General features: G+C 43.7%; 2 protein-coding genes across 10 annotated transcripts in view; both read left to right on the plus strand.

The window, feature by feature from the left end:
* The window catches only part of ACAP2 (ArfGAP with coiled-coil, ankyrin repeat and PH domains 2), a 139,010-nt gene extending 130,801 nt beyond the window's left edge, over positions 1–8,209 (plus strand). For 6 of the 9 annotated variants that reach the window (XM_034660760.1, XM_034660748.1, XM_034660734.1 and 3 more), the window contains one exon: positions 4,180–8,209. In XM_034660760.1, the coding sequence (XP_034516651.1) occupies positions 4,180–4,343 (164 nt within the window). In that variant the 3' untranslated portion in view covers positions 4,344–8,209. Of the gene's footprint in view, positions 1–3,706; positions 3,876–4,179 lie in introns of those variants that run through there. The other 3 variants (XM_034660755.1, XM_034660771.1, XM_034660766.1) reach the window with 1 other exon arrangement.
* A 4,812-nt stretch (positions 8,210–13,021) lies between these two features.
* XXYLT1 (xyloside xylosyltransferase 1) overlaps positions 13,022–25,883 on the plus strand; it is a 161,441-nt gene continuing 148,579 nt past the window's right edge. The window contains 2 exon segments of the mRNA XM_019801983.2: positions 13,022–13,327; positions 13,329–13,646. Of these exon segments, the coding sequence (XP_019657542.2) occupies positions 13,145–13,327; positions 13,329–13,646 (501 nt within the window). The 5' untranslated portion in view covers positions 13,022–13,144.

Consider the following 25,883-nt stretch of genomic DNA (forward strand, 5'->3'; position numbering starts at 1 on the left):
AAAAAAAAAACAAATATTTTTTTCTATCACTCTCAAATCTAAGTTTAGAGGTTAAAAATAGATCAGAATTCTGGAAATGGTGTATCAGAATAAAATGAGAGGATAATCTTGATAATAGTTAGATTTGTAACGCTTTTGGGGGGGTCTCATATGTAAAGCAGAACAATTTTATGTACTTATACAGGTGACCTGGTGAAATGGCACAGCAGTTGCTCTCTGGCTACTTTTCCTTTCCTTCTTGAGTCTTCGGGGAGCAGAAATGTTTGCTCAGGCAGTAGGTCTTTCTTTCCTCCACTTGTCACTGTTCTTTTTCTCTCATTAATTTTGGTTAATTGTTTTATCTAGATCCTTTTTTTGTTGCCTAGCAATACCTCCGAATTGTGGGTAATTTTAAAATGCAGGTATTTTCAGTATTTTGATCATGAAGAGCCCTATCATTTAAAAGTCTCAGATATAATCTTTGGGAATCATGGACTTCTTTCTGAGAAACCCCACTTCTGAACCTTCTATCTACAACCCTAAGAACCTGAAACTCCCTGTTTTTTGCAAGGCACTATAAGAGCACACATTTCCTGAAGGGAAGATGTATCCCTCTTTATCAGTTCCTACAACTCTTAAGAGGACTGGGTGAGGGAGTGAAATATCACACCCTGCTCTCAATTGCTGGAAACCACTTTGGTGGTTCCCACAGTCTCTGGCTCTATGACTCCTCTTGATTTTTGGCAGAGTTTCTCAGCCAGTTGAAAATTATTGCATTAGTGAACCACCGGTTATGTGAATGTGTTGCGAGCAAAGGTTGATCACTGATCAGTTTTCAAAAGGAAGCTGTAATCAACCCAGAAAGGGTGGGATCATATACTTGGTCACGGCGGGGGTGGGGGGGGTGTCTCACATGCTGCCATCTCTTTGAGGGGAGTGCATTTCAAGAGCAGAATCAACAAAACCTTGGATCATCATAATTGTTGTTGCAATGGATATTCTGAATACCAAAAATCAAAAACTATTTTAAACTATCAGTGGACATACAGCAGTCCACATTGTAAAAGTACAGAACTGTCTGAGCACATAGAAAAGTTAACTATTGGGAGAGAAATAGAATGTGATTACGTAATTTAAAGGCTACAACTCAGCATTACAAATATTCCGTGATTAGTTGCTTACCATTTGTAATAAACTGTTAAATGTACTTCTATGAACTTTCCAGGGCAGCATAATCTGGGTTATTGTTTATGTATTCTAGTGTAGACAAGTTATATTTGCCTTGGGAAAAATTCTAAATGATTAAAATTATACTTAAATTTTAAAGAATCACATTGAAGTTCAATTTATGTTAACTATATTAAATATCTTAGTCACTATTGTTATTGTAATGTTTGGTTTTTGATAATACAGTTTGAGGCCTAAGAAAGGTATTTTATTGATAGTCCATTAATTGTTTTGTTAGAAACTGAACGTTAACAGGAAGTTTTGTGTGTGTGTGAAGGTGAGACTTCCTTTTGTATTGTATTCACTCTTAAAATGTATTCGTGAAACCAATGATTAGTGTAGCACCAACACTTTCCTTCAAGGAAGCATTTAATTAGTGAATAAAAGATCTTATCATTTGTTTTGCATGGTACAATGGTTCTACTAAAATGTACTTGTGTAATAGGTACTAGATGATTTCAGAACAAAAGCTGGAAAACCACAAAAAGAGAAAAACCCCACAGTTTGTTATACAGAATATGCATTGCTAATAGTAGAAGCCATATGTTGCCATTGTACTGTTGTAATACTGAAGAATGCTCATCTGGTGCTATCTGTAAACTATTTAGCATTAGCGTCTGCTAGATTCTTCTTCCTATTTCTTCTTGAATGTATAATGTGTGCCTTTTAAGTTACTTCTGGTGTTGAATGGTAAAATCAGTGTGTTATTTTTGTATTATAATCTGCACTTTACACTTCCTTGGAAAGTAAAATTCCAGACTCTCAAGTTTAAATAGTATTTTAAAAATATTTATAATGTTTACAATAAATATTTTAAATATTTTAATTCAACATCTAAGAATAAGAATTTTTAAATATTTTGTATGGTTTGTTAATTGATGTTTAATGTTGGTCTCTCCTCAGTTTATTTTATATCTTTTAGAATGGCTAAAAATGGGAATAGACTTGTAGCTTGTCTTTTAATGTGAGAGTTTAACTTTTAAGAAATCATGGGTGTAATTGGATTGTCCTAACAGTTGTTCCGGTATATCAAATTTTATTTTTATTGTTTTAATAACATAATATGAGTTAGATGCTACTCTTAGCCAACCTATTAAGATTTTCTTCTTACTGTATTTTTCCTTTTTAAAGTAGACTGATTGATTCAGGTCATGAGAAAATTTCCAGGACTAAATGAAAACTATATAGAGATTTTAATAACTTGCTTTTTACATAGACTAAATACTAAAAGTGACTAAATATTGAAAGTATTAAAAAATTTTTATTGAAAATCTTGGGTTATGCTGTTAGACCTTTTTACTAGATCTTTATCCCCCTCCCCCAACTTTTTTCCGATTCTCTAGCTTTTGGTATGACACCTATTGCCTCAAAAATCTCGCTTATTAAAAGCTGACAAAACTTACTGCACTATTAATAGCTATAGCAATGAGTTTGTAATAAGATGGATGCAAGATATCTTATGGGAAATAATTATAAAACCTTGTTGTAGCAGTACTCATTTAAAACAGTATTTGATGGCTTAGATTTTGGAAACAGCTATGCTAAGCTTCTGTGTAAAGCTAATGTTTAACAGGAAGTATTCATGATGAAAGATGCATCTTGAAAATAAGATTTTACTTTATACAAATCCTTTATCTGAGGAATTAATCTTTATGTATTCATATATTTAGTTTCTCATGGCAAGAAAAACAGTATTCAGTCTGCTATAGTATAAATATCTGTAATCTCCTTCTCTACAAGCATATTTATATGTATGTACATATGTGTATTACTTTAATACAGACATCTTTGGTATCTGTTCCCTTTTTGTCATAGCACTTTTGCTCATATGACCCACAGTAAATGAAAAACTTCTGACTAAATACGATCCTGACTGTATACAGTCATTTTCTAGGCTTTATTATTCTATAACCTCAGTAAGCAGTGGGTTAGGTGCGTTAATTTTAATTAAGCATCAAAGTTTGAGTAAAGAATTTCTTTTTCACATGCTATTTAAATTAAAATGCCTTTTAACTACAAGATAATATTAAAACAGGCTTTTTTCCCACGTGATTATTGGTTTGTCTTATTAATAACTTGCATCCATCAGAAGCATTAGTATTTGTTGTTGGTCTTTTCTTTTGGAATTGATCAAGGGAAATATTTATTTAAAGAATGCCTTGTTTACTATACCTCATTTAGAATGACTTTTATTTCTGTGTAAATAAATGTATTTCTTTACATTGCTTTAAAACACTTGCATCTTTGCTCTTTTCTAACTCTGAGCTTTCCTCTGTGGCTGCATCTGAGGTGCTTTTTTCAGGTATAGCTTTTTTTTCTTTCACTATATGCTTTTCCAGCATTTCTATATGTTAGTCTTTTTTCTTTCAAAAATGCTCATCTGAGCAAAATTTGAATATGATTAATTATAATATAGTTACTAGCCATAAAAATGAATGTTGTTTATTAATACTTTCATTGTATACTTTTTTAAAAGTGTCTTTATTTTACTTTCGTGCAGGTGATGAAACCTACCAGGATATTTTTCGTGATTTTTCCCAAATGGCATCCAATAATCCAGAGAAACTAAATCGTTTCCAGCAAGATTCACAGAAATTCTGAGTTTTTTTAAGAAGGGGAAAATATTAAATTGAATGATGCCCTAATGTGTGCATCTGAAATCTCACAAATTTTTACTGCTTTAATTCTACTTAATTTTAGTAGGTATTGAGTGGTTTGGAAAAAAGGTACCCATTCATTGATAATTTTTATAAATTAAAAACATAGAGCTCTAGTTAGTTGGGAGAGGAACCTACTTTAGGACCCCTTTTATTAAAAAAAAAAAGTCTGTTTAAAGGGTATTTTTTTAATAGATAAAGTTAAATCTAGACTTAGGCCATCTCTAGGTTATAATATGCTAAGAGTTTAGACAAAATCTCTTTTTGCCAGTGGGTGGTAGCATTGATTTTTTTTTTTTCTATGCATCATGCCCAGGATCATTCAGTCAAGCATGTCTGCATCAAAGTGAGAGCCAGCTGTCCTGCCTGCCTGAAGAATATGTCTTTTCTTTAGCTTCCCTAATGATTTTTGGTGGTCCAAAATTTGTTCTGTTTTGTTTTGTCTTCTGGTATCCTAGCTATCATACACACAATATGTAATTTAATTCTCAGAGCTAGAGAATATGTTTCCTCCATTTGCTCATAAATGTAGTGATACTTCTGAGATGTCTGGTTATTGTCCTGTACTTTAACATACATGTAATGGCTGTACAAGTAGACATAACTCCGTCTTTTAGATTTATTCCATTTTATGAAGCAAAAAGAAGCCCTTAACAATTTTTTTTTTAAATAACCAAAAGAATCCTTACTTATAGAAGTTGTAGTCCTTCATTGTTGGTTTGGTTTCCTAAAACCTTGACGAATTTATTGATGTAATAAAACTGTGTTTCAAAGGTTACTTGAATGTTGAAAAATTATGCTTTTATCAGTTGTAACTTTCAAAGAATAAGTTGATTTATAAAATAATGTAGAGTATTTTTATATTTGAAATTTCTCCTTTTCAAGATAATTTTGCTGTTACACTGAGTGAAAGAAAAATTTCTGTAAAAGAAAAACTCATGTTTTTCTTAGTGTATACTAAAATATGTAATGATAAATTGCTTTTTAGTTTTTTCAATATCTGTCCTGTGTACTTTGTACACAGTATGTATAGTATTTTTAATTTTACCATCTATAGATCTTTAGTAGTTGGTTATATGAAACACTGATCCTTGAATTCCAAAACATGGATCTACTAACTTACACTTAAATGCTCTAAATTTGTCTGATTCCATCTTTGATTGACATATCTTGTCAGGAGTACAAAATAATTAAGTAATTTGCCTTACGGTTTCTAATATTGTCAACAATTAAGTTTAATCTTCTTTTATAAGTTACGTCTAAGTGACATTGATACTAAGTTTCTAAATATGAGTTTTTAAAATTTGCGTTACCAAGTAAGTTAGAAAAATTATATTTAATTTGGTAGATAATAAAATTTTCTAAAATCCCTCCCTCCAGTAACTAGAGTTTTATAAGTTGATTGCTGTCAAATCAGGATTTGTCTAAACAGGAATTAGACTGAAGTTAACTCATGTCACAGAAAAGTTTCCATATTTGGCCAAATTGTGTGCATATAATGCTTATTTAGTTATAATCACTGTACATGTACATTAGATAAGGATAAAATATATTTATGAGTTATTTCTAAGAAGATGTTAACTTCCAAAGCCTGTATTTTAACTGCGACAGTAACAGGAATATTAAATCTTCCCTGTTTCTCACCTCAGAGTCAAAGATCATCTGGCTTTGCACAAGTCTGGTCTGTAACATTTTTTATTAGAGTATGCTTTGAAGTTGTCCAAAAAGTTCAAGAATAAGGAAATACGTTAAAAATGAACAGAAAGAAAAAGAGAAGCTCACTTTTCCTTTGTAGTGCCTATTCGTGTTAATCGTAGGGCTTCACTTCTAAAGCTCCTAACCTTTATCTGAGGAAGCTTGAACAGTTTTGCTTTTGGATCCAGCCGTTGGTGCTTCAGATCATCTATCTCTGGGGTCTCCGGTTGTAAAGGCAATTCCATATGACACTCTTACCTCCTGTGGCTTGAGTCATGAGTAATGTGGTAGCAATTAGTGTCTTAAATTTAATGGTTAGAGATGTATTTGAAGATGATGATTGTTCTGAATATCTTCAGAGAAACTAAATTTTTAACAGTATAGGGAGCCTGGCAATATAAAAATACATTCCTGTGGCTTGATTTCTTGAATATGCCGAGACCCAATTTGGATGAAATTTGGCAGAAATGATGCAGTAAATACAGCAAGGCTTTAAAGTAAATTAATAGTTGTAAGTAGTTACAAAGTAGATTGGCTTTTACCAAGGTGAATTTAGCTGTGTCAAATAATAGCTTTTATATAGTATGTAACAAATCTGAGTTTTATTATGCTGTGAATGATTCTCAGTGCATTATGAGAAATTACAGTGTAAACAATGTTAATCATACTTTTGGGCTTCATAAGTCAGTGTGATTGCCCTTTGTTTTCTTTCCTTAACTGACCTGCTTATATTACTTTCTGATTCCTTATCAGTGTTCTGTTAGCTTATTGTCGCTAGCACAGTAACTGAAAAGCTAGGTTAACATCAAAATAAAAGTAGCAGTACTAGGAAGAGCTCATAAAATGCAGTCTCCCGCTAGAACTAGATGAAAGGTAATTGAGTAGTTATTTGCAGTATTGCCTTTCAACACTTTTATGTTTAAGATTTCTAAGGTTTTTAAAAATTACCTTTGGTACAATCCTTAGAAATTCAGAAATTTCCAGGGATTCAGTACATTACAGTGTTTACCTAAGTTTTACTGGTCTTCACTGTAGATTTTAATGAGCTTTGATGTTTACTTTCCAAAACATATAATTTAATTTGGAATATGTACTTAGGTTCTTCGTGAGTACATTTTGAAAAAAAAAAATTATACCTTCGCAGCCTGGACAACTTAAGTTTGTGATGTGTTATGCAGTATTTAAAAAAATATAATTTTACACATGTAAGGTATGGTGACAATAAACCAAATTGTATTTAAGTCTAGATTTACTGCTCATTTTGAATAAGAACACATTCCCATAGCACTCTTATGTTGTCATATTAACTTTTCTGTTTGATAGCACTTTCGATCATGGACAGGAGCAGGAAAAATGTATTTTAATAGAATCATTATGTCCAGAATGACTTCCACCTGCATGATATAGTGGAAAGAGCACTGACTAGTAGTTACTACCCTTTTTTTATTCAGAGCTCCTCACAAATAAAATGAGTGGGTAAAACCTGGTGAAACTATAACAACATACTTTTGTGTACTCTTCTGCTCATAGTGTACTTTGAGATTACTCTATCTCACTGGATTCTGACAGTAAGACTTCTGCGATATGAATCTAAGAAGGCCAACGTTTCTCTTCTTTGATCCTGGGCTTCTCCTCTGGTTTTGTAGAGGGAGTCATTGATTTGCTGGTTGGTGGTGTAGCTGACACCGGAACCCCTGTCTGACGACTAGTCAGAGGCACTTGACTTGTATCATGAAATGTTTTGAAATCATTGTAAAGGAGAAAAATCTGATAATGATTGCCAGCTTTCCTTGTGTTTTCATAACAAAGACTCCAAATATTCTGGAGAACCTGGATATAAAATTACCTTGAAGGAATAGATTAGGATTTGAAGATATTAAATTGTAGGAAATATTCTATTTTTGTAATAACAATCATTAATGAAAGCAAAACATGGTAAGGTGATTTTAATTTTCCATACTTATCAAATTCTTGATACTACCAAATGAAAGGTAACTAAAAGGGGCTTAGATTCAGTTTGGCCTAATCGTGACATCTATAAACATGGTTTTGTAGACATCCTTTCCCAATTACATAAATTTATCCACTTAAAATGAAATAATAAGGGGAGGGAAATACGTTGTGATTAAATAATCTTTTTCTCTGCATTGGTCTTCTCACTGTCTTATGTTTTAGATTTTCTTATTTTTCCTCAACAACCCCCTGCCTTGGGTGTTAATTTTAAACAGGGAAAGCTTGCTACATTATAAAGATTTCTGGAACAACTTATTTTACACAAAGACTGAAGGTTAACTTTTGGAAATGATGAGCTACTTTTCTATATGTGTTTACTTGTGTTTTCTGGAATTTCTGGATCATTCCAGTCGTAAACACTTATTACATGTAATATTTCTTGCTACCTGTGAAAAGGCATATTTTAAAGAATGTATAACCAACACTCCATTTACTTTTTATTAGTATGTAGAGGATTTGTATCTAATTCATGAATGTAGTTTTACTGTAGTTTGTCATTGTAAATGGAGCAAAATACATTATCTTTATAGTTATTCTAAAATGTACATTATGTAAGAATTGTAAATATTATTCTTGATTAAATACTTTGTATGCTGAAAAATTATAATAAGTCAATAAAAATCTCACCTCTGGCATAATTCTTTTATGCTCAGTCTTATACTTTACTGTGAGCTGCAACTGCAGACATACCTGTTAAGAACCGTCATGTTTAAGGTCTTCTATTCCTTTCCAACTCTGTCACATTGATCCAGTTGATCCTATTTGCTGATTGCTTCAATCAGGAAATCCATTTTGGGGGCGCCTGGGTGGCTGTCGTTAAGTGTCTGCCTTCCACTCAGGGCGTGATCCCAGAGTCCTGGGATTGAGCCCCACATCAGGCTCCTCTGCTAGGAGCCTGCTTCTTCCTCTCCCACTCCCCCTGCCTGTGTTCCCTCTCTTGCTGACTGTCTCTCTCTCTGTCAAATAAATAAATAAAATCTTAAAAAAAAAAAAAGGAAATCCATTTTGATCTTTTAAATATTTTCTTCCTGATCACAGAGCTGTATGCATATATTAGCTAAAAATGACAAAGGCTTTTTTTTTTTGTGGGGGTGAGGGCGAGCTCTAATTAATTATTTTCCATTATGATTGACATCTGTTGAAGTTCCCCATCTAGGCAACACATTCACACTCAGTCCTTTTAGTAAACAAATAGGAACGTGTTTTTATATGAATTGAGATAGAAGGAGTGGAGGGCTGAAAGAACAGACCTGGCCTGGAAGTGAATCACCTGCCTTTGCCTTGTAAGTTAATTAAAAGCAGACACATAAACTTTTCTATGTGACTTGCTTCATTCCACTTCAGTTCATTTTCAGAACAGTTCTATGAAGAGAACCCACACCAATGGTCAGTATATTTTTTAAATGAAAATAACCTGTTGCAAAACAATGCCTTTTCATTGTAGAAAAATGTTTAACAATAAGTAAAAAAGATAATCATCCATAATTCCATCATCTGCCTGTGCTCCCAGTATGGTCTCTACTAGCCACCTCTGGCTATTGAAATTAAAATTAGACAAAAGAGTTGGATTCTTCTGTCACCCTGCTGCATTTTAAGAACTCAGCCACATGTGCCCTAGTGACTACTGTTTTGAACAGGACAGATTGTAGAACATGTCCATCATTGTAGGAAATTCTGTCGTATAGTATTGAGGGGGAAACTTAGCTTCTTGTTATACATCTTTCTAGAACTTTGGGTGGGTGTATTTTTGTTGATACTCAATGGGATCATACTGCTCTGTTATATGCCTCCTGAACTTAGTAAGTGGGGAACGGATTTCTAAGTCCGTAAGTGTTGTTCATCACTTTGGGGAGGATTTTAAAAAGTCTTTATTATGGAAAATTTCTAACATAGAATAATTTCAATAGCTAGTAGCTCATGGCTAACATTGTGTTACCAACACTCCTACCCATTTATTTCTCTTCCCCAGATTTTATTTTGAATCAAATCTGAGATTTCACTAACAAATCATTGAGTATGTATCTCTAAAAGAAAAAAGCCAATCACAATATTTCCTTAAACTATAAAACTATATAGTCAGTATTTAAATTGTCCCAATTATATCAAATGTGCTTTTTAAAAATAGAATCTTCAAATTAGAATTCATAGTTCCATTCATTGAAGTTGGCTAGTAGGTCTCTTGAGTCTGTAAATCTAAGTTTTTCCTCCATTTGTTTTGAAATGTTTCCACTTGCAGTTTGTGAATACATCACTTTTAATGACAGCATCATCATTTTTAAAGTTTAATCACTTTATTGATGAACGTTTGATTCTAATTTCTTGCCATCATAAATCTGGCTCTGCTCTATCCTTATGGCTAAACGTTTGCATACGTTCTTTATTTCCTCAGGATGAATTCCTAGAAGTAAAAACGCTAATTCACAATGGGTGGATATATTTTTGAGGCTCATTCAATGAGTCAGGTATTGGGGTTATTATGGTAAAAAAAAATGTATATGTACTTCTGATTTTCTTGATATCTTGCCTTCTAGGAATGCAGGAAGATGGGACTTAATAGTTTATAGGTGGCCCTCATGGGATTGTTGGAGGATAGTGCTTCACCTGGACACTGGATGGGTTGGTATTTAGAGACCAGTCATCAAGGCAGTGATATCCAAGTCAAGGTTTGATGCAGAAGGTGAGGTTGGCAGTGTGAAGATCTAAGGCAGTGCTTTACAAACTTTGGTCTGTAAAAGATTCACTATTGAGGCCCAGGCTCATTGAAGATGCATAGGGCCTGATTCTTTGTGTTTTCACCAAGCTCCCCAGGTGCTTCCAATGCCAACCAAAATCTGAGAACCACCGCCTCAGGGAGAAACATCCATCAGGATAGGAGAGAACTGAGAGTTCTCTTAGGGGCCAAAAAGATTGCCAGAGTGCCCTCCAGAAAAGTACCCTCCTTCCATCTGCTGTAGAGGAAAGTGTCTCTCTGCATCCTTGACAACACTGGGTATTAGTCAATATGAAAAAAATCTGATAATCTATTCAACATTACAGATGGAAAAACCAATTACCTCTAATCCTGGTCAGAAGTCGGAGAACTTGACCAAAGTTAGAACTCTAAGAATTACTGTGCTTACCAAAGTTCTTTGTCTATTTAGCCATGTTATACACTCAGCTAAATCTACTTTGAGCTGAGGAAACAGCACATGTCACCATCTGACACACTACATACCTTTTCTTGTTTATTTTCCCCTGCTAGAATATAAGCTGTATGAGGGCAGAGACTTCTGTTTCAAGCACACAGTAGTACTTGATATGCAGTAGTCACTTGTTACCTATTGAATAAAGGACTAGCCACTGTTACTCAACTCCTGTTTTAGTTTCCAGCCAGCAATGTATTTCAGGAAGCTGCCGCATTAATTTTTCTTTATGGTCAAAGAATTGGGAATGAAGAAAACAACATGGAGATAAGAGTAGTCTCAAGTATTTTCCTTTCTATGTAAAATTTAAATTATCTTGTTATTCATTTTTTATCCATAAGTTCCAGGAGTAGTGATCTTGTAAAGGTCTGAAAAATAAAATAACTGAATACATTTTAGAATACGTGGCAGAAGGAGAAACCACATTATTGATGGTGAAGGCGAGGGACGCAATTCCAGAATCATTTTTCCCTTATTAGTGAACAACAATTAGAATGTAATAATATAGCTGTAGTGCACTGCTGTGGGGATTCTGTGGAGCATATAATAAAGTCTTAATGGAGATTTGTAGTTTGGTATTTGTAATTACCCTAGAAAAGCTGTGGTCTCTATATTTTGGTACTTGTTGGATATTTATCCTTTTATATTGTTTGCTAAGTGTTAGGCACAGTTCTGCTTTTTATGTATTATAATCCTCTGTGAGGCTTAGGTACCAATATTAGCCCTGTTTTCCAGATGGGTGTAATTGCAGCTCAGGTTAAGGAAACTGTCTGAAGTCTAATAATTTGTCGTGCTAGATTAACTTGGAGAGCTTGCTCTTGTAACCAATGTCTGCCGAAGGTTGTGGTAGAATACACACAACTCAGGGCTCGAATTATTGCTTTCAGTGTGAATCTTGACTAAAAGCTTGGGTGTTGGAAGCAATAAGACTTGGGTTGAGATCTGGCTCTATTACTAGCTAACTAGGTTTGGGCAATATAACGCTCTAAATCTCAATTTCCTCAATTGTAAAGTGCAAATAATACCTCTACTTCTTAAGGTTGTGAGTATTAAATGAATTAAAGTAAGAGCCTATCACTCAAGTGAGTTAATTCAGCTATTGGGTTAGCCCCTCCCCCCTCCCACACTCAAGGTAATTAGTATGTATTGAACTTGTTGCTCAGCCCACTTCAAAAGTCCAATGTTTTTTGTTTTTTGTTTTTGTTTTCCAGAAAACTGTTAGTCCCCCTGAAAAGAACAAGAGTTAAAAATGAGATGAACTGTGGTTCTGGGTACTTTGACCAATACTGGCATGGCACAATAAACTGCTAAGTGATAATTCATAGCCATTTGCCTATTCATTTTCACCTCTGTGTCCTTCAAGCATGCAGATCATTTGTGTATGTTTAAATGCTATAGTAGTATCATCAGTACTTAGAAGACTGAAGTTAATGAGTTATTATGTAGTTGTCAAGTGTCCAAAAGGTTGACACCAACCGTGTGACCTTGGGCAAATTACCTCTGTGCCTCAGTTAAAATTTTGAAAACGACTTGGTACACCTAAAGGCTCTTTTATTTTTAAATTTTTTAAAAATTTTTTATTTTTTGGGCAGCAAAGCAAGGTTTATTGAGCGATAGCAACGTGGTAGTACAAAGCTCCCAAGGAGGGAGGGGACCCGAGAGGGTTGCTCCTTAAGGCTCTTTTAAAGTGTTCCTCTGTTAAAAAAAGAGTCACTGGCGTTACTCCCCTGGGGCTCTGGAAAGTATCCCCAAGTCGTGGGCAGAGGGGTCCCCCTGCTGGCCACATCCTTTACATGGCCTCAGGTGCCAGTGGGCTGGGCAGGCCATTTCCCCCTTAGCTGGCATTCCTCGTTTACGGTGAATGAAGAAGGAGCTTGTTAGTTAAATTCCCTAGCCCCAGCTAGTTTCCCAGGTGCGAAGGGAGTCGGCGGGGAGAGAGGACTTCAAGCCTCCAAACGTTTGGGGGGAGAAAGGTATAGAGAGAAAAATTTTCCCTTTTTGTACGTCTAGTTTAGCGTTTTTGCTAACCGAAGGTCCTGCGTTGGGGCGCCTCTATACCTTTCAAGGCTCAGCTTCGATTTCTAGCGTCTGGGGCTGGACATTTAGGACGGCGAGTTTTAACAGACCTTACAGCCTCGCTGGCTTTCTCGAAGTCTGAGTTCTCACCCGCCGCCGGATCCTTCCCGTCTTGAATTCCTCTAAATCTAGGACCCAGCGGCTGCCGGGCGGCCCTGGCCCCGCCTCTCCGAGCATCAGCGCCCGCGGTGGCTCCGGGCAGCGCGGCACCGCCCCCGCCATGGCCGCTGCCCGCCGCCTGGGCGGCTAAGTGGCTGCCAGGGTGCTGGTCTCCCCCGCCGCTCCTCGGCTGCTTTGTCCGCCGGCCCGTGGTGCATGGGTCGGCGAGGCGGGCCCTCATGCGCTCGGGCCATGGCGCGCCTGGGCGCTGTGCGCTCCCACTACTGCGCGCTGCTGCTGGCCGCGGCGCTGGCCGTCTGTGCTTTCTACTACCTCGGCTCGGGCCGGGAGACCTTCTCCAGCGCCACCAAGAGGCTGAAGGAGGCCCGCGCTGGGGCCCCCCGCCGTGCCCTCGCCGCCCGCGCCGGAGGTGGCGCGGGGCTCCGTGGCGCCGGCCGCGGGCGCCAAGGCCAAGAGCCTGGAGGGCGGCGGGCCCGGGCCGGTGGACTATCACCTGCTAATGATGTTCACCAAGGCGGAACACAACGCCGCGCTGCAGGCCAAGGCCCGCGTCGCGCTCCGCTCCCTGCTGCGCCTCGCTAAGTTCGAGGCGCACGAGGTGCTTAACCTGCACTTCGTGAGCGAGGAGGCCAGCCGCGAGGTGGCCAAGGCCCTGCTGCGAGAGCTGTTGCCGCCCGCCGCCGGCTTCAAGTGCAAGGTGAGCGGGGCTGCGGCTGTGGGCTCCCGGCGGATGGCCCACCCCATACGTCCGTCGCCCCTTCCCCCCACATTGCCCCAGCTTTGCCCTAAATGTGGGTTCGCCCGTAAGCTGGGGGCAGCGCCCGGGGGGGGGGCGTGTCCAGGAGCCAGAAGCACTAGGCGGATGCAGGGGAGTGCTGCCGGGTGTCGACTGACCACCCTGACCCGTTCCCCACCCCTCTCCCCCTAGTTTAGTCCCCCTCCCCCCGATAATTGGCTCGCCCCCTCTCTGCTGGCCTTGCAGGATTCAGCACTGCCTTCACAGTCCGCACTTTTTATTCTCCTCAATCTTTGACTTTTGAGGTTGGAACAGATCATTTGAAGGCAGTAGTCGTCCAACGCAGAGTGTGCTGGACAGGGTCTTAGTGAGGTCGCGTGAACTGAAGTTGCCGTGACATCTCTCATATTTCAGTCAGAACTGGCTAAGCCCAAACCCAGACAGTGTGAACCACCTTATCCCCTCTCTGTGCCTTCTTCCCTACTCTCAAGGGTCACGAACCCATTTAGAGAAGCCACTGGTTCCTCCGAGGGAGGAAGCAAAAGCTCTAAGAGGTGCAGATATGATCTGGCGAGAGCACAGCAGAGCTAGCCACTTTGTCCCAGGCTGGACCAAAGTGTCTCTGGCAGCTCAGCTCCCACCTCTCTCCATCATCTCCCATGATCTCCTGGCTCTGCTTGTCGGAGATTAGGTTCCTGGCTTAGTGTTAATTGCTTCCGTCAAGTTGCTAGCCTCATATTGACCTAATAGTTGCATAGAGGGGATCAAGTTCGGATTTTTGGATAGGACTAGTAGGTGATCTTAAAGGATGGAGACTCATGGTGGGGGAGGGGGCAATGAGGTAAGAGAATGTTCCATGTGTCTGTGCCCAGTGAGTGATAAGAGGAGCGGCTGCCAGGATCCTTCAGGGTTCAGGGATCTGTGGCAGTCAAGTCTCAACTTCTAGGAGGGCTGTCTGTGTTGTGGGCCTGGCCCTCCTCTCCAGCCTTGCTTCGCACCCTCCTATGTGCACCTAAGACCTTGACTATGCCGAATGTGCCTTTACCCAGGTTGTACTCTCTGCCTAGGATGTCCTTCCTTCCCTCCTGGGCCCTTGGCCACTCTTTACTTAGCTTTCACCTTCCCCAGAATGTCCCTCGACTTAGGACAGTCCGTGCCCAGCCTTCCACAGCTTTCCATTCCTGCTGCTCCCCATAGCATACTAGCTCTGTCTCCTGCCCAGAACAAATGAGCCTGTCCAGAGCACCCACCATTGTCAGGGTAGGGCATGCGGGCCTGGACCTGATGCCACAGGAGGCCAAGAATCCAGGTCCTTGACCCACTCTCTGACCTGGGGTTTTTCAGCCTGGGGCCCATCCCAGTTTACATGATTGGAATCTCAAGGTGAGACCTGGCATCATGTCCCAGGTGATCCCTAGGACTCTAATGCTTGAGAAACTCTGTGCTGGTCCAAGGGAGAAAACCAAGGGCCCTTGATCAAAGGGCCATTCTGGGCAGAGCTGGGATTTGACTGGGTCTCCAAACACCACCCGGAAGACCAGCATTTTCATTTTTTCACTTTATGGAGTCAGAGGTAGCAACTCGGGCCTGATCTCTACCCAACCCCTTCTCTTGAGCTCCAGCTGCAGCTTCTTGTGCCCTTGGGGCTTTCTAGCTGCCAGGCCTTCGCTATGTCATGTTGCTGCCAGGATACTCTTTCTCTCTCCACCCCAGGTCTTGGCCATCTGCAGCTGCCATCCCCTCTTTGGAGCCTTCCAGGGAAACCCCACCTGAAAGGCACGTCTTCCTCTTCCTCCTCCCTCCTGGTGTACCCTGGTGCTATGAACCTGTTGGGTCTTATCTCCTGCCCTAGGCATGATGCCTGGCACAAAGTCAGCGCCAGAAAATATTGGTCTCAGGGCCAGGTTCCCATCGTGGTGTCTGTGTTTCATGCTCCGTCCCTCTGCTATGCTCTGTTTGGACAGCCATAAGTCACCAAGGCCTGGGGAGGGAATGGACAGCACCTTTGTTGAGGCATTTCAAATGAGGGTCTGGGGCCTTTGTAGCTAGAGGGCTGTGGTCTGATAAGAGTTTATCATTTTTGGATAAAATCGTGTTAGTTTTGAGTTCAGATTTTGTGAATCTGTTTTCTGTTTGTGCTTCCTTTTATTGGCCATTTGATTCTCTCTCAGGTTTGGAATATTCCTGAAAGGAATGCTTTCTCAGGCATCACTTCATGCATGCTTTTCCCTCTGTCCAGAGTGCCGCCTTACTCCAACCCCCATCCTTAGCTCCGCTTTCAGGTCTCAGTGTAAATGTTATTGCTTTGGCAAACCTATCCCGAGTGCCCATTACACACTCTCATAGCACCAAGTACTTTTTCTTAGTAATGTTTATCGATGTCATAATTATATAATTATTGAATGGATTATTTGTCTCCTTTCAAGACAAGGTAGACAAAGGGTGTAGACCCTGACTTCTCTTAAATGTTGTATCCCCAGCACTGAATATCATGCCTTCCGCATGGGAGTGCATTTTATACGAAGAATTAATCTTTCAGTATTAGGAAGAAGGAAACTGTAGAAATTCTTACCCTGGTTTCATCAGGGCTGGAAGGGACGTTCAAGAGCATATAGCACAATGGGTGAAGAGCCTTGCCCAAGGCCACCTGGGGAGTAACTGACCTGGCTAGGACTAGACCCATTTCCTAGGTCAGTGTTTTTCCCTTTCTTCCATGTTTCTTCTTTGTTTTTCTTCCGAGATTTTATTTAAATTCAAGTTAGTTAACATACAGTGTTGTGTTGGTTTCAGGAGTAGAATTTAGGGAGTCATTACTTACATATAACACTCAGTGCTCATCACATCAAGTGCCCTCCTTACTGCCCATCACCCAGTTAGCCCATCCCCCACCGCCTCCATTTGTTCTCTTTAGTTGAGTCTCCTACGATTTGCCTCCCCCTCTGTTTTTATCTTATTTTATTGTTCTTTCCCTTCCCGTATTTTCATCTGTTTTGTTTCTTAAATTCCACATATGAGTAAAATCATCATATACCATGTTGCTTCTTTAAGGAGCACTCTGTCTTGTGAGGGAAGGTAATAAGGACAGTTTACTCCCAGGGAGAGTTGCCTTGAAGTGTGTGAGGACACCTTGGGGAGAGGAAGGCAGCTCCTTGCCCACCCCCCTGTCTGGAGACAGCCTCCTCCCTCAGTGTGAGCTCTTGGACTCGCCATGTGTGTAAGCTGCGGAGCAGAGCTACAGTGAGCTGGCGTGGAAGTTGTGCTCACACCCAGAGGTCTCTCCTAAGGCCATTTTCAAGTGAAATCGAAATACATTTTAGCTGAAATGGTTGCAGAAATAGATCACAGAACATTATTAGTGACCTTAGATTATATTTTGGTTAATTAAAAATTAGCTAAAAAATCCATTCACTTCACCAGAAAAATCTTGTTTCCATTATTATTGAAAATCTTTCAAAATCTACTGCTTTGTCTCCTAACAGTGTGGAAGTCTGTTATTTCCTCACTTATTTAATAGGCCCCAAACCTGCTTGTGTTCCAAGCATCAGGTTAGGAGCTGCTAGCCTGTATAAATAGGGCTATGGACTACTGACCGCATCAGAATCACATGGGTGCGCTTATTCAAAATTCAGAATCCTGGACGCTGCCCCAGCCTGTGGGTCGGAATCTACTGGGTGGGGCCTGGGAATCTGAATTTGTATGGAGCTGCAGAGGCAGGCTTGGGAGTTCACTGCCCTAAGCATCTGGGGCTCTCCTGCCGATCTTTCAGACCAAGTTCGGCCATCCTCTCTGTGCAGCCTTCCCTGGGAGCACGGTGCCTAGCACATAGTAGGCATTCAGGAAACATCTGGCTTCACTTCTCTCTGTCCTCCAGGCTCTCCTGGTTCTGCTGGCCTGGGAGAGGCTGCCACGTTCATCTTGCAAAAATGCTGCTTTTATGACATCACCTCCGCTCAGCACCTCCTGACTCCAGGCTAACTGTCATCCCAGGTTATTCCAAATTCTCGACCTACTGTGGGTGACTTCAGCTTCTCTGTCCAGCCTTTCCTCCCCAGGCTGTCCCTTCTCATGGGGTTTTGCTTGCTCTGCTTCTGAGCCGTCTGTTGCCTCATTCTGTTTGTCAAGAGGAGTCCTACGCTTCTAAAACTTACGTCGAGACTTATCTGACCCTGCTGTATCAGGTTTGATAGAATGAGCCATGGAAACCCCAAATTGTGGTGGCTTACACAAGATTGGGCTTTATTTCGTATCTAAAGGGAAGTCCAGAGGTAGGCATTCCTGGTAGGCATTCATAGGGGCTTCCCGAAGTCATGAGGGTGCTAGGCTCCTTGCAGCTGCCTGTGTCACTCTCCCTAGGGAGTGACCCTTGTCCTTGTGGGCCAGGCTGGCTGCTACAGCTTTAGCCATCACATCTGTGTTGCAGTAGCAGGATGGAGGAAGAATCAAAAAAAGAGTACTCCGTTAAATATAAGGGTTCAGTTAGGAAGGAGAGGAGAGCAGGTTTTGGGATAGACGACCAGCCATCCCTGCTGCACCCCTTAGGAGCCCACCCACCCCAGGCCTGACCAAGTACCTGGTGTATGTGGGACCCTGGATTCACAGCCACGGGGGGACACAGACGTGGCTCCGGCACAGCCCCTGCCAGCCAGGGATCCACACAGCTGAGTGTCACACTTGCATTCATCCTGTCTTGCTACCAAACGCGGTGGGTGGGTTGGGCATGAGATGGCCCCGAGAGATTGAGACAGCTCTGAGTTTCAACCCCGGTTGGCCAGTTATTAGCTGGGTGACTGCCTCGCCGCTCAGGGCCTCCGAAGTCTCGTCTGTAAGTGAGGATCAAACACCCACCTCCCTCGCAGCAGCGAGCATTCGATGCTACTGTCCTGTAGTGCGCTCAGCCCAGTGCTGCTGAGACGCTCCGGGGTCCGGTCTCACGGCCCGGCCCCACTCCGCTGACTTCTGGGGAAATCAGCGCAGCGAGCCGGCCCCGGAGCACCTGGTGTCACTCACACTGACACGACCCGTGGCCCTCTCCTCCCTCCCGCAGAGGCCTCAGGGGTGCCCAGTGCTGCTGCTTCTCCTTTGCTCGCGTTGTGTGATCACTCAGATGTTAGCCGCTCCGAAAGGCCTTCCCTGGACCCCTTTTCTAAAGCAGCCCCCACCCAGGCCCTCATCCTCTTTCCCATCACCTTGTTTGTAGCACATGTTCATTTGTTCGTTGCTTCATTCGTTCAAGAGACGAGCGCTTGCCCCGTGCCTGTGAACAGCTGGAATGGAACCAAGTTTCTGCTCTCACGGAGCTTACATTGTGGGGCTGTGGGGGATGAGAGAGGCTTCAAACAGATAAACAGGTACAGATAGAGCAAGTCAGTCTCTGAGAAGTTTAAAGAAGGTAAAGCCGGGTAAGGACATAAGAAGTGTATGTGCTGTTGGGGGAGGGGCAGTTGGCTGGTCGAGGTGGCCAGGGAAGGCCCCACTGATGAGGTGACGTTGGAGCAGGGACGGAGGGAAGTGAGAATATGGACTTTTGGACATCTACAAGGGAGAGAGCTCGAGCCAGAGCTGCATGCGGGAAGGCTGCAGGTGGGAGTGTGCTCTGCATGTTTGAGGAAATAACTCTCCTTTTATTTATTTGCGGTCTTCCTCTCCCTAGTAGAATATAATCTCCGTGAGGGCAGGACATCACTTCCCTTCTTCATCTCCTGAGGTCGGCAGGAACCCCATAAATGCCACTCCTATTTCTGGCCTAAGTTGGAAGTGATAGAGAGACTGGGGACAGGCAGCCTGCTCACCTGGAACACAAGAATCAGACAGACTTCTGGAGGGACAGGCAGCCCTGGACAGCCACTGGCCTCCCTGCGGGGATGGGCAGGCTCTCCACAGGTAATCCCAGAAGAGGGGAGAGGGGAGGAGGGGAGAGACGAGGGGAAGGAAGAAGAGAGGAAGAAGGGCAAAGCAGAAGCAGAGGAAGGGGCCAGGGCAGGCATGCCTTCCAAACTCACCCATCAGCTCAGTTTCTCCTCCTGCCTTAAGGGAGGTGTTAGTGTGCGTGCCGGGGAGCAAGGGGCCGGGGGTGCCGGTCTAGTGGAAGGTCCTCTGTGTAGAAGGCACGAAACAGTGGAAAGAGAGGTGCTCCCTCTTTCCCCCACCGCCGTCATATTCTTAGCACAGTTCCGGGCACACTGGGGGCTCTCGGTATTCACCGCTGACTGACTGATGGCTGTATTAGCGAAAGCCAGCAAACCCTGTCAGAGTTCTCAGTGATCTGCGCCATCGTCCTCGGGGCACGAGGCTGGGTTGCTCAGGCCCCAGATGACAGGTTAGGAAGGAGAAGGAAGCTTTCCACACGTAAAGCATTTGGATTTCAGGGGGAGCGTGTGCTGAGGACGGAGGAGGCTGACAGACGCGGAAGCTCGATGCACATTGGGGTATTTCCAGAGTTTCTGCAGGAGCAAAACTGAGTGGCTTTGAAAAGATGAGAACCTCAGTTCATAGTTGGGGCTTACAGAAGTGTAAAGACCCCCATGCTGGCCGTCTCACTGATGAAGCTAATGACAAACAGGTGACACTGAAAGGCAGCTTCTCCAGCTCGTCCGAGCAGCAGGCACCTTGCATGTGAATGAGACTTGAAGAAGTTATGACAGTCTGGGAAAGAGGTGATCTGAGAAATGCCTCCTGCAATGAGAGGCTCTTTGGAAAGATAGGCTGACTTTTTTTGCTGCTGAATTTAAAGAACAGTGCTACGTTATCAAACCCATTTACCAGCGGAGCTCTTTTAAGTGATAATATGTTCATGAAACAACTGTGGTGGTTTGTGTACCAATGCATGTTTCTCAGGAAAAATTTCAGTCATTGATCTGTAGGGAATAACTTTATATGGTATTATTGTAACCCGTTACGATACACTCTGGATAAATCCCATAGATAATAACACAGATAGTGTGTTAACATTATAGGGCAAAGCCCACATAACATAGGTCGGGGACCATCCTGTAGCTGAATCACACTGACATATGGGTGGCTGGTAAATTCCTCACAATTTCCTGTTTGCTGTTCTGATAGGTCATTTTAAAAAAGACAGATAATCACATTTTTCTTTTTTGCAATTAAGAAAACAGGATTTATATGCCATAAGATGCACCCCTTTAAAAAAAACAGTTCAGTGGTTTTTAATCACAAGGTTGTTCAGCCATGACCACTAATTCCAAAACATTTTCATCACCCCCAAACCATACCCATTAGCAGTCACTCCCCATCCCCCTCTTTCCCCAGCCCTGGCAACCACAAATTGCTTTCTATCTCCATAAATTTGCCGATTCTGAACATTTCAAAAAATAGACTCATTCAATATGTGACCTTTTGTATCTGGCTCCCTTCGCTTGGCATGGATAGTACTTCATCCTATTTACTGGTTGAATGATATGCCGTTGTATGGATATGGCACATTTATCCATTCATTATTTGATGGACATTTGGGTGGTTTCTACTGGTTGGCTATTGTGAATAATTCTGCTGTGGACATTCGTTTGAGTTTCTGTGTGGATATTTGTGCTCAGATCTCTTGGGTATATACCCAGACATGGAATGGCTAGGTCATAGTTAACTCTGAGGAAACGCTAGACTGTTTTCCAAAGTGACTGCACCATTCTGCATTCTCACCAGCAGTGTATGAAGGTTCCAGACTCTCCCCATCCCTGCCAGCACTGGTTGTTGTCTGTCTTTTTGATCATAGCCATTCTCGTGGGTATGAAGTAACATCTCATTGTGGTTTTGATTTGCATTTCCCCAGTGACTAATGGTGAGATGATTGCATATTGATAAGGACAACTGCATACATGTATTTGATATTTTTCTTATATTTGATATTTTTCTTGCCAAAAAGCATTTTACAAGAAAACCCAGGTGTCTTGACTCTCCCTGCCCCGCCTAGAAAGATGTTACAGCACCTCTGGAAATGTATTGTATTCTGAAGAACACAGGTCAGAAATTTTGGATGTATATAGTAATGTTATCTCTAAAATCAATGAGGCAATGTTACTCGTATGAAGACTTGATTAGGAGAATAATAGTAACATCTGTTCACCACTTTAGAGTTTATAAATGTGCTTTTACAAACATCTCATTTGAGCATCACTGTGACAGGTGAAGGAGGCCCCAAGGCTGACAGATCAGGTGACTTACTTGAGCTCCCAAACTAAGTCATGGGGCTGGGCTCTATCATGCTTTAGGGAGGAGGGGACACCCATGAGAGTGGGAGCCAGTGAGGGCTGGGCTGTAGCCCATCTCACAACCTATACCATTTCCCTGCCCGGTGGCCCCAGATAAAAGATTACATCAACCTGAATAAAGACTGTGCTTGCCTCGAGGGCAGCATCAGTCTCCCTCGCCTTCCCAGAACACTGCAGAATCGCCAAGCTTTGGAGCTGGAAGGAAATTCTGAACCTGTGGGTGCAGTGTCCTCCCAGTGAGCTGACAGACCTGGGTGGAGGGGGCAGTAACGTGTTTAGTGCCACACAGAGCTGGGGTTAGAATCAGCCCAGGCCCCTCTGTTTGGGCATCACTGGTACCGCAGCCTCCCCTCCCTTTCGGGTTAGTGGATAGAGAGCCAGCTCCCCCTAACCCCCCCCCCCCCCCCCCCCGGGCTGGGCCCATCCTAACTGGGCCTCACTGCGCTGTGTTCCCACGGATCTTTCTGGCTGGGGAGGGGAGGCTGGAGCCCTGCTGGTTGTTGGGGGCAAGCTTTCCAGCACCCTTGTGCCTGAACCAGACCAGGGGGTCAGTACTGGAGGAAACGCATGCGGGTTGTCCGCTGCTTGGGGGTTTGCGCCGGAGGGCGCTAGAATCAGGGCGCCGGTCTCCAAGCCAGGAGGTCCGCAGGTGGAGTAGCTGCAGGAGTGTAGCCCACACTGGGCCACCAGCCTCTCCTGCCCATCACCGCCTGGTCCCTGAGACCCAGGGAGGGGAGAGCTGCTCTCTGGCTCCCCGTGCGGAGCCCCCTACCAGGCCCGAGGAGCCGTGTGCGGGGCTCCCCGCAGCCACTGGAGGGCGCCGCCGCCCCGCGTTTGCTCAGCTGGAGCCGGGCGCCAGAGCTTCTCGCGCCACGCTCCCACCACCAAAGCCTAGGGCGCAAGCAGTGCTGTTTTTGTTCTTTCTCCACCAGCGTCCCCCGCCCCTCCCCCCGGGTTTTAGAGAGGAAGATTGAAATGAAAGGGAGTCTGCCTGGCGATTGTGGGCGGTCATTTCCTTCCTGTGCCTGGTGTAAACCGGCTTTGATGAGGCCCTTTGAAAAAGGTGGATGAAACAGAAGCTGGATGGTTGCGTCCGGATGGAGAAGACATCAGTGCCTCCTGGCCGCACAGTCCGAGGGACCCGTGGTTGGGGAAGGGGGGGGGTGTCTGCGCGTCCCGCATCTCTAGCCTCTGGCCTGTCCTTGTTCTCGCCAAGTGACCCCCAGTCGGGCCCAGCCCACAACCTCCCGGCTTCCCAGGGTACACCCACCGGGAGCCTCATCCCACCCAGCACGTGCGGCCCTCCAGGAGAAGGGAGGCGGCCTGCCGCTTAAAAAGGGGGAAACGTGGCAAGAGCTGCGTGAAGGCAGAGCCGCCCCTCTCCCCCACCAGGAGCTCCTGTCGGAGACCTAGCCGCAGGTCTCCTGGCAGGAGCTGGAAATTTGGGGGAGTGGCTCGAGTCTCCCCAGAGGCAGGCTTGGTGGGTAGGGGTGCAGTGCCCCCCTCCTGGCGGCCAGTCACTGTGGCTGTGTTGCTTGCCTGCGTGGAGCAGGGCTTTTTACGGTTGGCAACGCTATGCACCCACCCCTGTTTTAGGTGCCTGTTCTGAGCAGGGGAGCCAGGCCCCGTCAGCTGGCACAAAGCCTGCTGTTAACTTAATATGCTTTAAATTAAAGCCATTTGTTTTATTTATTGGGGTGATTACTGTTAAGCAGCTCCAAGGAAGTGATCCGCCTGCTGGTGGGACCAAGTGTCCCGGAGGCTGGCCTCTGTTGCCCTGCTGTGGTAGGACGAGTCCAGGAGCCCACTTTCTCCCTCTGGCCTCTTTCCTCTCCTCACTGGAGCTCACTACCCCTTCTGCCACCAGTGGAGTCTGTATTGGGCCAACCAGGGCAGGAGCACATGGCTTGGAGCCCAGACCCCAGGCTCAAATGCAGTCCGGAGCATTTGGGAGCAGCGTGGCCCTGAATGTAATCCCCTGACCGCTCTCCCCTCACCCGTGTTCTTGCAGGTGGCTAGGAGATAAAATGAGGCAGCTTGGGGCTGACCTGTGGCAGGTGACTGGCTAATAAATGATGGCTTCTCCTGATGGTACCTGAGTAGGTGTGTTGGGAGGAGGGATTCTCCTCATTTGAGAAAGCACAGTGCTTACTGATTCAATGGGACGGCAGTGGAGCGAGCTTGCAAAGCTGCGTTCTGCCCAGGTTTATTTCACAATGTCTTCGTGTGTTGGGGCTGCTCTAACAAAATACCACAGACTGGGTGGCTTATGAACAAGAGATACTGCTTTCTCAAAGCTTTGGAGGCTGGAAGTCCAAGATCAAAAGGCCCTTCTCTGGGTTGTGGACTGCCACCTTCCTGCTGTGCCCTCACCTGGTGTCTCTTTTCTTTTCTTTCTTTTTTTTTTTTAATAATAATTTTTTATTATATTATGTTAGTCACCATACAGTACATCCCTAGATTTTGATGTAAAGTTTCCTGATTCATTACTTGCGTATAACACCCAGTGCACCATGCAATACGTGCCCTCCTTACTACCCATCACCAGCCTATCCCATTCCCCCACCCCCCTTCCCTCTGAAGTCCTCAGTTTCCCAGAGTCCATAGTCTCTCATGGTTCATTCCCCCTTCTGTTTACCCCCCCTTTCTTCTTCCGTTTTTTCTGGTGTCTCTTTTCTAAGGGCACTAATCCCATTCATGAGAGCTCTACCTCCCCCAGGCCCCACCTCCAAATACCATCACATTGGGCATTAGGATTTCAACATCTGAATTTGGGCGTGGGGCGGGGATAAACATTTAGACTGTAGCACAGGGTGTCCTTGTGTTCTTTTGAGTCTTCCTCAGTTCCCCTGACTACAATGTTCTGTCCTTCTCTGACCCTCCCCTCCAACTGCCCAACCCCTCTTAACAATGCACTGTATACCCCCTTGGAAAGCACTGGATACTGGCCTCATTTGGCATTCAGTTGTGCCCATGCTTTCTCTTTCCTGCTAGGGGGATGAGGCTCCAGTCTTCATCTCTCCCTTCCCCAGCATGCTGAGCACACGTCTGGTTTTGGGCAGAGGCTCAGCAAACGCTAGCTTGATTTGGCCTGTGTTCTGGAGTGGGTGCTGCTGTTTCCCGTTAGGGTGGTGAAGCTGGAGTCTGTGCTTTATAGTCTTTGTGTAGGCAACGTGGATGATCCTGCTGTGTCTTCTGGTTATTGGAGTCTTCTCTCTGAAGGTTCCTTTCTAGAAGTTCCAATTCTAGAATTTCTAGAAGATTCCAATTCAAACTTGTTTATAGTAAACTGTGAGCATTTTTCAGGTTTGTTGATCTCTTAATGGCGTTCGATTTGTTTCCTTGGTCTGATTGCACACAGCAATTGTTCATAAAGTTTTGGAGAATTCTGTGAAGTATAAACTGTAAATGATTTTTAAAAGCCAGGCTACTGGGGAGACCCACCTATCCCCAGAGCTTGCTCATATCTCTTGTTCCCACCCATCCCTGAAGAGGGTCTTGGGCCTCACCCCCTATGGCTCATACATCCTTGAGTGCTGTGAGGGGTCTTGCTGTTGCCAGATCAGCATGGCTGTCCAGGATGCAGGTTCTGTGAAACCCGCCCCTGATGGTCAGGTTCCTTGAATCCTGGGCAGTGTGGGAGTCTGAGGGGCTTGCTTCATAGGCTTTGGCAGATGGACGAGTGGATTAGTCGTTGTTTGAAAAACCTGTACAAGGTTAGGCATAGTGCCAGCTTTGCTCAGGGTGTCCCAGGCCACCTGCTGTCCGGGGGGGGCAGGAAGACCTGGGGCAGGGGATTCCAGGTGAGCCTAAGACGGGCTGTGTGAGGATGGCGGGTCTGTCTGTGGCAGTCAGGGAGCTTGGGGCGGTGCATGCGTTGTAAATTGGTAGGATGTGACCCTTCCAATCTTATGGGGGGGAACTGAGGCAGCTAGGGCAACAGACTGGCCTTGTCTCCTGTACCTGGCAGGAG

This window comes from Ailuropoda melanoleuca, chromosome 1, assembly GCF_002007445.2.
Source record: "Ailuropoda melanoleuca isolate Jingjing chromosome 1, ASM200744v2, whole genome shotgun sequence".
In the NCBI taxonomy this organism is placed as follows: domain Eukaryota; kingdom Metazoa; phylum Chordata; class Mammalia; order Carnivora; family Ursidae; genus Ailuropoda; species Ailuropoda melanoleuca.